This window comes from Dryobates pubescens, chromosome 4 (assembly GCF_014839835.1).
Source record: "Dryobates pubescens isolate bDryPub1 chromosome 4, bDryPub1.pri, whole genome shotgun sequence".
Lineage (NCBI taxonomy): Eukaryota > Metazoa > Chordata > Aves > Piciformes > Picidae > Dryobates > Dryobates pubescens.
Genome location: NC_071615.1, coordinates 40,443,019 through 40,456,879, shown reverse-complemented (window position 1 = coordinate 40,456,879; position 13,861 = coordinate 40,443,019). Strand labels below are relative to the sequence as shown.

The window sequence follows — 13,861 nt, the reverse complement described above, 5'->3', positions numbered from 1 at the left end:
AGGAGACCACACTGAGTAGAAAGCACAGGAGGTTCTTCTGTGGTGTGTGGATGTGGCTAATGGGAGGAAAGCCCACTTCCATGATGAAGTCCTGGCTCAATAACTCTGACACAAATTGCATGAGCTGCAGGGAGAGTTTGAGTGCACCCCTAAAAAGAAGGAATGGTTTAATCATCATCTGTGCCCAAGGTGTGCTCTGCCTCACCTTGGGGGGGGGGGGGGGGAGGAGGAAAGGCAGAAAAGCAGAAATTATGACTAAAAATGCCTGAAGTTTTATGGAGCATCCATGGGCCAAGCACACTGAAAAACTGAATATAGATTTGAGTAATGTGTGGGAGCAGGAATAATGCAAAACAAAAGATATATTTACATAGATCAGGAAAGATGAAAGAGATTGAAAAAAAAAATTAAAAATCAAATGAGTTGAAATAGCAAATAAGCTCCATTATTAATATAAATAACTATTATCCCCTGGAGTGTAGATAAGATTGTTTTACTAAGCAGTCATTTCAGATTTAGACATGAAACCACACAAACAAGACCCAGAGCCATAATTAGGGGCAGAGCTCCACCACAGCATTTGATAAGTTGATCTCTTGTAATGGGAAGGACTGATCTTCTCTGGGGTAAAGGAAAAGATACCGCTCAGGCTTCCACCAAGGCACTTGTGCTCTGCTCAAAAGAAGCTACACACACTGCCACAAATTCTTTTTGGAGCAGAACGAAACATATATAAGTGAAAGATTTTATATTAACAAGTGTGTTGCAACTTATTTCAGATCTTCATTTACTGAGACATTTGTCTCCTATGTGGAATCGCTAGCTCGATAATGGGACATGAGTATTTCTCGGCCTTGCGCTGGGGAGAATTTTAGGAAAACAGTGGGCTGCAGAACCAGCCCAAGCCCCGTGTGCAGCGCTCCCTGCCGCTGGCGGGGCTGGCCGAGCACCGAGGAGGCTGGCAGCACTGGGAGCAGCGAGGACTCCTTTCAGGGAAGTTAAAAAAGACCCTGTTACATCCTCTTTTGCCGGCCAGCCGTTAAGAGTTTTAAGTAAAGGACCACGTCACCACAAGCTCCATACCCAAAAATCACTGCTGTCGTTTGGACAGTGAAACTGACTCCTTAAAGGATTCCCATAGGAAGGATTCCTGCCGCTTCTCAGAGCTTCCAAATGAAGTCCGTGGTAAAGCCCCTTGGACCAGAAGCACACCAGTGAGAAGTGTACATGCGTCCCCAGAGGGTCCGTGTGACGGTCCTCCCCGCATTGCCCCTGTGCGGGAGGTGAGGCTCCGGGCAGGGCGAGCAGCGGCGCTCTCGGTGTTTGGGTCCCCCCCCCCCCCCCCCCCGCGCGAGAAAATAACACTCGGGAATGGCTGAAACAGAGTGTTTGAAGGAATCCGTGCAGACAGACCGCGGGGTGAAGACACCCGTGCTGCCACAGGAGCGCGGCGGATGCCCGCCCAGCTCTGCCCGAAGCGGCAGCGACTCACCTGGGAGCCGTGCCCGCCGCTGCAGCAGGGACCGGTGGGGAATCGTGCCCTCCGGTGGCCGCCGGCAGCACAGCCCGGCCTCCTCTCGGGAGAGCGGCCCCGACGGGTAGCCCCGCAGCCTGAGCTCCGCCGGCAGACCCGATAGCACCGCACACACCCCCGCCGGGCCCACATAGTGGGGCTGCATTGAACGAGAGGCTCGGCAGACCTTTTGTGTCCTTGGCCGTATGAGCCAAGGACGAATGAAAAAGGAGAAAGAAGTCCAAAAAAAAGGGTCCTGCCAAGAGCCTCCTAATATGTTCATTGTGCCCGTTTCCTGGTACCCTGCACAAGTTTATGCCAGATAGTGCACTGGGGTGCTATGAATGCTGAGCAAATTGTAGCAAGAACATCAATGGGGAAAGTTGTTGAGTGCTCTCTTGTCCCTTTTGAAGCAACTAGGTCTCCAGTAGGATTTTGTGTAGCATCTGTAGGAATTAAAATACATGAACGTGGAAATTAGCTGGGAAAAGTCAGCTGTTTTCAGTGGGCTTTGAAACAGAAGGTAAAGTTTTGGAGGGAACACTGGACTGAAGGGTGCCACCTCAGGAACACTTAGTGAGGCAGCCTGTTTCTGAGTGTGCACATAAGTAATATTATATACCTATTGCTGAATAGCCAAAGGCATCCCCACCAGTGAGACAGTTTGGTATTCTACTACAGTGAGCAGCCTTTGAGAGCTAAACTACAATGTATGTAGATGCATGTTGTATGGGGAATACTGAGCAGCCTACTGCAGCCCAGTTGTAATTTGTGCATTTTTGGCCATTGTTGTAGTCATAACTATCAGATCTTGTGCACGTTCATTCTTAAACGTCTGCAGTGATTCACAAACAGGCAGGCAAATCCAACCCTTCATTTCTTCTTAAATAGAAATCAAAGAAAGAATCCAACTGTCAGACTACTCTCCTCAAAAGCTGTAATGTTTCTGCCTGGCTATGGCAGACCCTACTTGTCCCAGCCTGAGACTCTCACCAGCTGACAGGTGCATACACAAGGACCAGCATGTAATTGAGGGGGATCTCTTCCAGCTGTTTCCCTATGATCAGCCATGACCACAATGATAATCATTCTGCCGATCTTATTCCTCATTTCACCTTCCTAGGAGCTTGTCATTTATTTAGTTCCATGTTCAAACTCTCACCTTGTAATCTGGGTGTTTACGTTACCAGTGTTATACATTGCTGTGCAGATGCCAAAATGCTGGAGTTCTCTGCACCCTGACAGTGCCTCGTGTAAGGGCTGATTCCACAGCACATATTTTCCTGAGCTGAAGCCTGGGAAAGCCTGCTGGAATAGACCTGAAAATGTCCCTGGGAAGCCCCTGAAGCTGCTTGTAGTCTTGCTTACCACCTCCAAAGAGCAAAGCAGGACTGAGAACCTGTCCAAGGAGCCAGAGGAATCTTCACCCAAGCCATGTCTATGCATAGGAGAGAACAGGACGTGACATTTTTATCCCATGCTCCAAAGTGGTCTGTAGGTCTACCTTTGTGGCTTTTGGAGGTTCAAAACAGGTGAGCTAACACTGTACAAACCACGTACTGATTGCTAGTTTACTGTGGAACACAAAGCCTCCATCTCCACTCCCACCACAACTGTATGTTTCAAAATAAACCAAACCTGAACTGATTTTCTTTAAACTGAACTGTTCCTTCACAACACATACATGTGCATGCACACTGCAAAAACATCTGTACTTGCACACACAGAGAAACACACCTTACACAGAATCACAGCAGTATATCCTTCTCTTTCACCCAGGCCCCTAGACATGACTGTGACTCATCCAGCCTCTGCCAGACTCATGTCTAAATCCCACCACAAGGCAGCATTGCTGCATACCAGCAACCTGATGGGTTGATCCTCCAGCAGGCCTCAGGGATCCACACAGGCTCCCACAGCCAGCCCAGTGGCAGGTCTCCTGGACCAGACCACTTGCATCACAGCTTACCTGGCCGCTGCACTCATGTAGTAGGTCTTGGCAGTAATAGAATGGGCTTAGTTTCCATTGCTGCAGAGTGCCTGAGTTGTGAAGCAAAGACAAATACAACTTTACAAAAATAAATAAAAATTAAACTGATGGAGGCTTCTGTGTAGTCATGGCTCATACAACAGTATGCAGGTCCTGGGTAGAATCATGTGTTCTGCTAATTGCTGCTGGTTGCTTTTACTATAGTTTCCATGAAGAGAAACTAACCCTAAATCCAACAAGTTCAACCCCCTCTTCTCTCTCTTCAAGTTCACTCCCCACATTTTCCTGTGTTTTCATCTCCACCTGTCCTTCGCTCTTCCACACACCCTGCTCTGTACACTGTTATCCACACACCACCCTCCTGTCCCATGGCAAGCAAGTGGTGTCCTGCATCCCACTCAAAGCTCAGCTGACCCAGAGAAGTTGTGCTTCCTGTGTCAGAAGACACTGCCCCTCACTTCTTCAGGCAATGTCCCATTTTGATGTTGTTAAGGAAGGAAGAAGGGAAGGAAGGATGGGAAGGAAGGGAAGGAAAGGAAGGAAGGGAAGGAAAGGAAGGAATCCTCCAGAGCTACCTACAGATGCTCACCAACAGTTTCCAGTGTTTGCTTTAATGACACTTCAACGCCAGAGAGGAGCCAGAACTGTTCATGAGAAGGAGCTGAAAGGAGAAACAGCTCTTCTTACCTTGGGGGCAGCAGCTGCTGCCAACATAAGGGAATCTCTGAAGTTCTCTGGATGAACCGTGGCATTAAGGTGGATGGAGAGGCCTACAGGTTGTAGCATACACAGCAGAGACAAGCCAAAAGCTGAGGAAGTTGTGCTTGCTCACTGTCACTCTATGTGCTGGTGTGCCTTTCCTCTCCTGGGTAAGTCAGGCCAGGTTCTCTCCCTTTGTCCTGTTTACAGCTGTTTCCCGAAAGAGAAGCGTTAGGGCAGGCTGCTCTTTGCTCACATCGCGGGATGAAAGCTCCAATGAGATCTTATCCGGGGCAGAGCGGAGGAGCGGTGAGCTGCTCTGTCCGTGCCAGGGTCCCGACGGGTGCTGCAGCAGGGAGCGAATCATTGACAGCGCCGAGCCGGGCCCGCTGCCCCTCGGCAGCGGCTCGTTTGGCGCCCTGGCCCCCCTCGCAGCACCCGGGAGCGGAGGCCTCTGCCTGGAGGAATAGGAGCCCCCAAGCAAGGAAGAGAGACAGCCCTTTACCCTGGACCAGATGACAGCACTCTTCCAGAAGCCTCCTATTTTTCGTCTCTGGGATTAATCGCTCCTCTGCTCTTTTTTTTTTCTTTCTTTTTTTCTTCCCCCCCCCTTCCCTTTCCTCCTTTCCATCCTAAACGCAGCCGAGGAGCCGCGGGACTGCCGTGTGCTGTCTGCGCTGTCCCACGCCTGGAGGTACACTGCCTGAACCGCGGCTGCTGGGCTGGCAGCGCGGGCTGCGGTCCCCTCGCAGGGAGCAGCAAAAGTGCATCATCCCTGTTACTAACGACAGCAGTTTCTAGCTTTCCCTCCCAGGCGTTTGAATCTGAGCTGCTGTTAAAAAGGCACACCACCTGCTCTGGGCTTCCAGCGAGAAGGGAAGGAAGCACAAAGGCGGGGGATGGGGAGAAATAGCTTTGATTGCAAACGTGAAAGAGAATTTAAAATCCATAAGCTCAGTTCCCAGGAAATGCTGCACTCGGGTGCCTTCAGGGAGGGTGAAGTGAAAGGTCCGTAGGCACAGAGTGTGGGCAGAGAGGGTCTTCACACACTCCCATCTCCCGGTATGCCAGGCTGGGGAAGAGGATCTTCCCGGGTTTCTCTTAAAACGAACTCAAGGACTGGCGCGTATGTACGAAACTAGTGCTGGATTTCCCCTCTGTTTCCACCTCTGAAGATGGCTTTCTCCAAGCGCAATCCTCCAGTCCGACAGGGGCTGTGCCGCCTCTCTTCCCTAGCCCAGAAATGTGCGTCTCCTAGTAAAAGCCAGACCCCGAGGGCGCGGTGTGTGCGAGAGCAGGACAGAATTAGGATGTCCCTGGATGCTGTCCCGCGGGTAATTTCCCCTTTCTCCCTTTTGCTGCAAGCCGTGCCCGCTGCGGCAGGGGAAGCCCGAAAGATGAGGGATGTCCCACGGCTGCTCCGGGACAGTCGCCTCCCCGCTCGGCGCAGGCAGTAAGCGGCCTGCTGTTCCCTCCACAGCAGCGCAGGAGGTGTCCATGCATCCCATAACCTCCCGCCCCGGCCCCCAGCACCACCCCAAAGCCTAGTGCGAACCGAAAGAGCCTAAGGGAAGAAACCGCTGACAGGGAAGCCGGGAAAGGGATTGGAGTAAGGATCTATATGTGTGTGTGGAGGGGAGGCTAGATCACTTGTGAATGGCTTGAAAAAATAATTGGGGGAGGGCGTGGAGGGGGGGAAGCGGAAACTTTCCTATAAAACTCAGCAAAAGTCCCTCCTCTCCACGTCAGGCCAATGACACTGCTGCCCCCAAACTTTCCGCCAGCAGGAGCTATAAGAACCTCCAAGTCTTCAACTTTCTCCCAATCCCAGACACCTCGAAGGGGCTCCAAGGAGGGATCGGGAGGGCTACTTTTTTTTTTTTTTTGGTTGGCGTTTTTTTTTTCTCCTCTTGGATCCTGATGCCATCCCCCCTCCCCCCAAAGTGAGGTCCTCCCTCCCTCCCTCCTCCTTCTCCTCGCAGGCCAGCGAAGCAGCCGATCAAGGGGGAGCTGGCGGGTTAGGTGCCCCCCTCTTCTCCCTGCCCTCCCCCCCCTCCCGGCCCGCTTCTCGCGTCTCCCCCCAGAGATGATGCAGCAGGACGAGTCAAACTCTCCAGTCTCCCCCGCCGACGACAGCTTGAGCAACAGCGAAGAGGAGCCGGACCGGCAGCAGCTGCCCAACAACAAGAGAGGGGGGCGCAAGCGGCGCTCCAGCCGCCGCAGCGCCGTCGGGGCCGCGGACGAGCCTTGCAGCCCGGCCCAAGGCAAGCGGGGCAAGAAGTGCGGGGCGGGCGGGGGCGGCGGGGGCGGCGGCAGCAGCAGCGGAGGCGGCAGCCCCCAGTCCTACGAGGAGCTGCAGACCCAGCGGGTCATGGCCAACGTACGGGAGCGGCAGCGCACGCAGTCGCTGAACGAAGCCTTCGCCGCCCTGCGGAAGATCATCCCCACGCTGCCCTCGGACAAGCTGAGCAAGATCCAAACCCTCAAGCTGGCGGCCAGGTACATCGACTTCCTCTACCAGGTCTTACAGAGCGATGAGCTGGACTCCAAGATGGCAAGCTGCAGCTATGTGGCCCACGAGCGGCTCAGCTACGCTTTCTCAGTATGGAGAATGGAGGGCGCCTGGTCCATGTCTGCATCCCACTAGCAGGCGGCGTCCCCCACTTGCATCCCCTCGGCAGGAGCCCTAGGTAAGGCAGGGACCCCGAAACCGGCGGGGAGAAGGGGAGGGGAAGCTGAGGGGCTGCCGGCTGCGCCGTGAGCTGGCCGAGAAGCCAGAGGAGCCCTCCCCGTCCGGAGGGGCCTGGCCTCCAGGACCGGCCGGAGAGCAGGGTGGGTGGAGGTGTCCCCTCTCACAACACACACTCGCGGCGCGTCCCCCGCCTTGATCGGCCTGAGGTGCGCCTCCGGCCCCGCGGGGCCCACGCGTGGCGGGGCGCTGCCGGCGGGGGTGGGCTGCGGGCGGGGAGGCGGCAGCGGCGCGGGTGTGCCCAGCCAGATGGGGCCGGCCTGAGATCACTTTCCACCAAAGGCAGCGGAGCCAGCGGGGCTGCTGGGATGGCTCCTGCTGCTGCTGCTAATATTTTGAAGTGAATCCATGTCCGCCTGTGTGCTTCCCGAGGAGCGCTTCCTACCGCCCCGGCAACCCCTTCCCTCGGCTCTGACACGGCCAGCTGCCGGGCTAGGTTGTCACACGGTCACCGCGCCGGCTGCACGGCAAAAGCACGCGTTTCTCCCTTCTCTAGTCATCCCCAACGTGTCTGTTTCCAGAGAGAGAGGTGTAGGTAGATGTATGTGTGTCTTTCACTTCAGTAACAGGCTTTCCACCTTCTCTGGGTTTTTGCAGATGACATTGTTCCCACAGAAGGAGAAAATGGACAATCTAGAGACTCTGAAGTTGGATACGATTTTTTTGGTCTTGTCTAAAAAAAAAAGTCCCAAGGATTTCTTGGAAATTAAAAGAACAATATCCAAATTCAAAGCAGGGCATGGGGAGCACTTAAGGAAAGAGAAAGAGACAAGGGCTTTGGACAGTGACTACCCTTTGGGCGTCGGTACAATCCACACATCTCTGCATTCTGATAGAAGTCTGATTCGTTCTTTTTTTTTTTTTTTGGTTGTTTTTCTTTTTTTTTTTGACGAAGAATGTTGGAATTTAACTTTTTTTTTTTATTATTTGCCTTTTTTTTTTTTTTGCATGCATTCCCAAGAGGTCGTGCCTATGAGCCACTGATGAAAGGAAATACATTATTGTGGACTTTCTTCATTATTGAATGAAATCAACCAACCAATCAAAAAATATCCCTGTAGAGATGAAAAGCTTTTTTTTTTTCTTTTTCTTTTTTTCTTGTTTTTTTTTAATTTTATTTTATTTTTTTTTTTTTAGGGGGGAATAAGCTGGGCTCAAGTGGTTATATACCCGGTTCCTAACTTTTTTTTATTATTATTATTTTTCTTCTGAGAAAAAAAAAATAAACATTTTATTTATTTATTGATGACTCATGTTAAAATGCAAATAGATCCGGTGTCTAGTTGCATTCCTATTTTTATGATTGTTTTGTAAATATCATTGTATATTATTTTTCTGCAATAAATAAATATGATTGAAATTTTAATAACCTGGAAGCTTGGTCTGTCTGAGAACTCAGGGTTGGAACTGGAGATAAATACCTGCTTGTTGAGCTGTAAAGACACCCAAGAGAGAGGGGGCACTAGTATAAACAATCCAGGCGAAAAACGCAAATAAACTAGCTACTGACAGACACAGGCATGTTATTTATTGAGACAGCTTTATTATTCTGCGCTGAAGCTCGCTGCACTTTGGGGGGTGGGGGGGGATGTATTCTCTCTTCCCTCATTCTCTCCCTCTCCCCCTTTAATCTTAACCCAAAGCACCGCCGACTTCCATGGGGAGCAGAGTTTAGGCTCTGGGGTTGCTTCTGTGCTTCCCCCTCGAGATTTAAGGCAGGAACAGGGCTCATTCCACATTCTCCAGCGCGAGTATTTTTGCTGATAACCCTGAGGAAGTGGCATCGGTTTAAAACAGGGATTCGTCCATCTACAAGCAGAGCGAGGGAACGTGAGATTGAACCAGGGAAGTGTCTAGAGAGTGAGGTTTTCCGGCAGAAGTGATGCTTGATTCCTCTGCTCTCTAGGGTTTTATATAATATATAGACTAGTGATCACATTTTATTCACCCTCTTCTCCTTTCCTACATGTAGGGTGCATGTTGCTCCTGTTTTTTCTCACCATGCCCTCCGCGGGGTCCCAATATGCGGCAAGAGCCCAGTTTTAAGAAAGAGGCAATCTCCATCTCTGAGAGCTCGGAAGGAAAGTGAAAAGGGAAGCTGTTCAAACAAACAAATAAAACTCAAAACCAGCCCAACCCAAAATAGCCTCAAACCCTGACGCTTATAACCAGACAGCTGATTCGGCCTCTGCTGTCACTTTCTCATCTCCCAGCGCTTGGTAGCCCGTCTGTGCCCCGTAAGCCGCGGCTGCGGAGAGTAAGCGGGTGCTCAGGGGCGTCCGCCGCTCCAGCCCTGACAGCCAAGCAGTGTTCCCCGCGGAGACTGGGACCTCGCTGCAGGGATTCAGCCAGTGTCTAGAGTAAATAGGATGGGGTATTTTTTCAAAACAGAGCCTGTTTACTTAGCCCAGGTTGAGCTGACTTTATCGCCTGACTGGGTTTGCTTCCCATCCACATATTACCGTCCATTGCTGACATAAGAGTATAATGAATTTAATATCGTGCGTATTTTAGGCCAGTGCGCAATGTTTACTGTAGAGAGCCCTCAGCGATTGTTTGCACTGCTGAATTAGCGAGGACTTGGAAATTGGATGGGGGCTCTGGTGGTTGCGGTCCTCCATGATGGAAAGGAAAGGGACCTCTGTGAGTTTGCGGGGCTGCAGGCTCCTCCTGGCTTCTCGGCGCCCGCAGCTCCGTGCAACTCCCCGCAGCTCACTCCTCTGCCTCTCATACCTCTCGACAAGCCCTGCTCCAACGTGGCTCGACTATCGAGGAGGAGGTAATGTTAGTCCGGTTACTTCGGCTGCAGTACAGCGAGGAGGGGGGGACGGGGCTGAAGCCGAAGCGGGACTTTGGTCGTGGGCCTGGGGGAATTTGATGTCGTGGGGGTGATTTCTATGGTTTCTTTTGGGGGAGAAATCACATGGGGGAAGAGATAAAACCACTCCTCACTGAGGAAGAAAACAGATTCGGGGAAAAATAACAAACCCAAAACCCAAAACCAAAACAAACGAGATGACCTGCTCGATGCTGAGGGGAAGTCGTGTTTCGTGGATAGGGATACCTGGCAAATGTGAATAAGGAATCAAGTGCATTTTGAGAATCACGGGCCAAGCTGTACTCGCCCTTAGAAATCCGAAAAAACTAGGCTTGATGGACTTAAATCTGACCGACACCCTCGCAACCAGCGAGAGGCCTCTGGCCAAGCCTGTGCTAGCCCTTTCCAACAGGCTGAAGAACCCGAGTGAGAAAAATCCCAAATCTCCGTGGAGCTCATGCCACCGTCAGGTCTCCCCACACTACCCATGGGTCCCTCCAACCGGGTCTCAGCCGACGCTGCAGTCCTCCCTGAGCAGCCGGGAGCTCAGCCTGTGTGCATACTGCTACCTTTGCTTCATTACGTAATATCAGTAATAAAAAAACGAACTAACAAACAAAACCCATAAAAAACCCAATCAACCAAAAAACCTAAACAACTACAATAAAACCATAGAGGAGATAATGCTGATTTAAAAATACAAACGTGCCCTTCCTGCGTTGGAATTGGGTACTGCAAAGGCCGGGTACTCCTAAGGCAAGAGCCAAAAGCGCCGAAGACAGTCAGGCTTACTGAAGAAAAAAATAATAAATCTATATTAATTTGTCTGTTGGGACTTTTAAACGTTCCTGCAATCAGACTCTGTCTTTGGAAGTCCTGGATGATTTTGCTTCTTTCTCCAAGACATCAATATGTACCGTTTATTCGCAGACAAGTAAGCCCGAGCGGAGCGGAGCTGCCGGTGCCCTGTCCCATGGCCATAGCCCCGGCCACACCGCCGGGCCCCGCGGAGCCGGAGAACCGTGGAGCGGCCGGAGCGCAAAGGACGCGGGTGCTCGGCACTACCCGGCCTCCTGCGGGGCGGCGGGCGGGGGGCGCCGGCTGCGGGCCTTCGCACATTCCTGGGTTTGGCAGGGGCAGCCGCGCTGCTTTCTCCAGGCCGGTATCGGATTCCTCCCAGGCGTATGATTTCACTTGAAGTCCTGCCCAGGAGCCCTTCAAAGTGCACGCTTGTCCCGCTCCCATGATGTCAGTCGGTTTTCCCTGCATCTGTAATTTTAAGCAAAACAAACAAACGCACGATGCGGGGGAGGGGGGGGGGCGCCCACAAAAGTCACGGTAAAGCGCAGGGGGAGAGGAGCTCACCTGCGGCGCGGTCAGCACGGGCACCTGACGCCCGGGGAGAGCCACCGCCTAGCTCCGCTTCTCCGGGAGCGGCTCCTGGGAAGGGTCGCAGCTTCCGCCGCCTGTGCCTCCCCTGGCCGGCGCTGCCCCCAGCCGCCTTCGCTGACTGTGCCTTCCCGGTTCATGTGGCGCTGCCTTCACCTGCCCCGGGCCTGCCGGAGAGAGCGGGAGCACTCCGCCATAAATTAGCATCTTTGGGAAAAGAGTGGTGGTGGTGGTGAAAGCCCAGTCCACCCTGCAGAGGGATCCGGGAGGCTAAGGCGAAAAAAAGAGGCACGCACATCCACATCCCACTGGGACTTGTTTTATTTGCTGCACGCATAACCTGCCCGCAGTAAACATGGCACAGGATGTATTTTGCATTAACTTCTGCACCAGCTTCTTTCGACTTCAGTCCACTTAATGTTCTTGGCAAATCAAAGCACGTGTCCTTTGAAGAAGGTGTGTAATTGGAGTTTAAGGCATGTATGGAATTCCCAGATGTCTATAAAGTAAGAAGGAGCATTTGGCAGGTCACTTGAAGGTGGAGCAGGTTAAAATCACTTGTACAACAAAAGTCTCCCTTTTCTTTTTTAAAAGCAAACAGCCGGCCATTTATAAGGACCAAGTGATCGAGATTGCGGGAGACTTAGAGCGGTTTTACAGAGCAGGAACAATAAAGCTCCGGAAACATAATGATGATGATAACACCCGTCTAAAAATCCGAAATAAAACGCAAATCAAACCCAAATATTCAGATCGAGGGAAAAGCTGTCTGTTCTCCCAGTAATCCCGTTTCCTCTACCCTCTCAGGAGCGCTTGCACCCTTCTTGTTTAGGTAGTCTTATATTGGGTAGCCGAAGCTTCCCCACTCTTCATAAAGAGATGGCATTAAATTTGCAGACGTTTTACGAAGAGTCCTTTGTTCACTGCATGAATACGGGCAAATGAGGATGCTTTTCACTCCCAAATAATCCCGACGAACCACACTGAAATCAAGATGGCTACAATGGCAACAACGGCAATTAACGATAGCTGAAATAATAACGGAATCGGTTTGGGACAAATGAGTGCTCATCATTTGGCTTTGGGAGCTTTCTCAGTGTTCGTGCAAAATGTCATCCCGAGCGGGACTACAGGTTTTCTCGGGGAATGCAGCAAAGGCTGTTTGCTGCGATGCAGAAATCTGGCCGCGCAGTATTGCAACGCAACGGGGAACCGCTCTGCCCTCCGAATATGGGAAATCTGGAGGTAGGAGGGGGCGAGGTGGGGAAAAGATGCCCTTGGGAAGGGTCAGGGTCGCACTCTCATGTTTAGGGTTGCTTTGTTCTGTTTGGGACGAGGCAGAGTCATTAAACAAGCAGTCAAAAAAAAAAAAAAAAAGGAAAAGAAAGGGAAAAAAAAGAGCAATGCACACGACTGAGGCCGTGGGGGAAAGGGGAGCTTCAGAGGGCAAGGGATTTTGACATGTGAAAAGTTAAGCAGGTACCTGAAGGAGGTTTATTTTGACCAGATGTTAGAGCTTTTATGAAAACGTCACGTGAAGTGAACAGATGCACAACTTGCAAATGGAGCTCCGCCTTGTACATACTGGGAAGAGAAAGGCTCACAGAAAACCAAGCGTAAATCATTCCTGCCGTTTCCTCTGTGTGTGTATTTGCATATAGATGCACACTATGTGCATTCTTCCTATTGCTTTTTGTGTGTTTATTTGCCAAAAAGAAAATGCAGCTCTTCAGTCCAAACTTGCTACCATCTTCCAGTATGCCGAGTCAAAGTCACTTTCTCCCTTCCTCTCTTTTCTTTCTCCTTTCCTCCCCGCCTTTTCTTCCTCCTTCCCTCCTTCCTTCTTTCTTTCCTTTCTCTCTCTTTCTATTTCCTTCTTTCATTCTTTCTTTATTTCTTTCACTCTTTCTTTTGCTCTTTCTTTCATTCTTTGCTCTTTCACTCATTCTCTTTTTTCTTTCTTTTTCTTTCACTTTTTCTTTATCTCTTTCTTTATCCTTTTCTCCCTCTTTTTCTGTTTCTCCCTCCTTCTTTCTCTCTCTCATTTTCTCTCTTTTCCTGTCCGTTGACCTCCTCCTTTAGTCTCGGGCTCGTTTGATCCTTAGGAAAGTATCGGATCTCTTCTGGGAGGAGAAACTGAGACTAATCAATTGCCTTCTGTTTGAAGGTGGGTAGAGGCTGCTAAGAGAAGCAAAGGAGAGTGTGGGCTGGCAGCCCGAGCCCTCTGGGCGCAGTGAAGTCGCACGGTTCTGCCCGGCTCCCCTGCCCGGTTCCTCTACCCGGCTCCTCTAGCCGGCTCTGCCCGGCTTCTCTGCTCACATCGGCCCAGCTGTGCCCGGCACTCCCGGCCCCGTGCCCGCCGCTGGGGTGAATGGGCTGCAACAGAGGGTCCCCTGCCCTGCCCTGCCCTGGCTCTGAGCACAGCCGCTGCTCTCCAGAAAATTAAACACCGTCCTCGGCTTGGCGTTGTCAGAAGGGTACGGTCAGTCCTGCGCTAGCTGCAAGCCCTGCGCTCCATGGTGGGTTTTATTTATTCTCTTTGTATCACGATTGCTATTTTCCAGAAGGCCCTCTGGTATTTTAGTTGTGAGGCCGCGGCTCCCGTTACCTCCGTGATGCCCGTGGGTACGCGGCAGGCTGGCAGGTGCTGCTGGGCAAGGTGGTCCCTCCGCCACCCCAGGGGCGCAGCGCGGGTGGGTGAGA

General features: G+C 51.6%; 1 protein-coding gene across 1 annotated transcript; it reads left to right on the top strand.

Annotated features, from left to right (window-relative positions):
* Positions 1-6,257: 6,257 nt before the first annotated feature.
* TWIST1 (twist family bHLH transcription factor 1) lies at positions 6,258-7,803 on the top strand. The gene is made up of 2 exons (XM_054161391.1): positions 6,258-6,892; positions 7,549-7,803. Exon 1 carries the CDS (start codon positions 6,289-6,291, stop codon positions 6,847-6,849), a length of 561 nt encoding a protein of 186 aa, XP_054017366.1. The 5' UTR covers positions 6,258-6,288; the 3' UTR covers positions 6,850-6,892; positions 7,549-7,803.
* Positions 7,804-13,861: the final 6,058 nt, after the last annotated feature.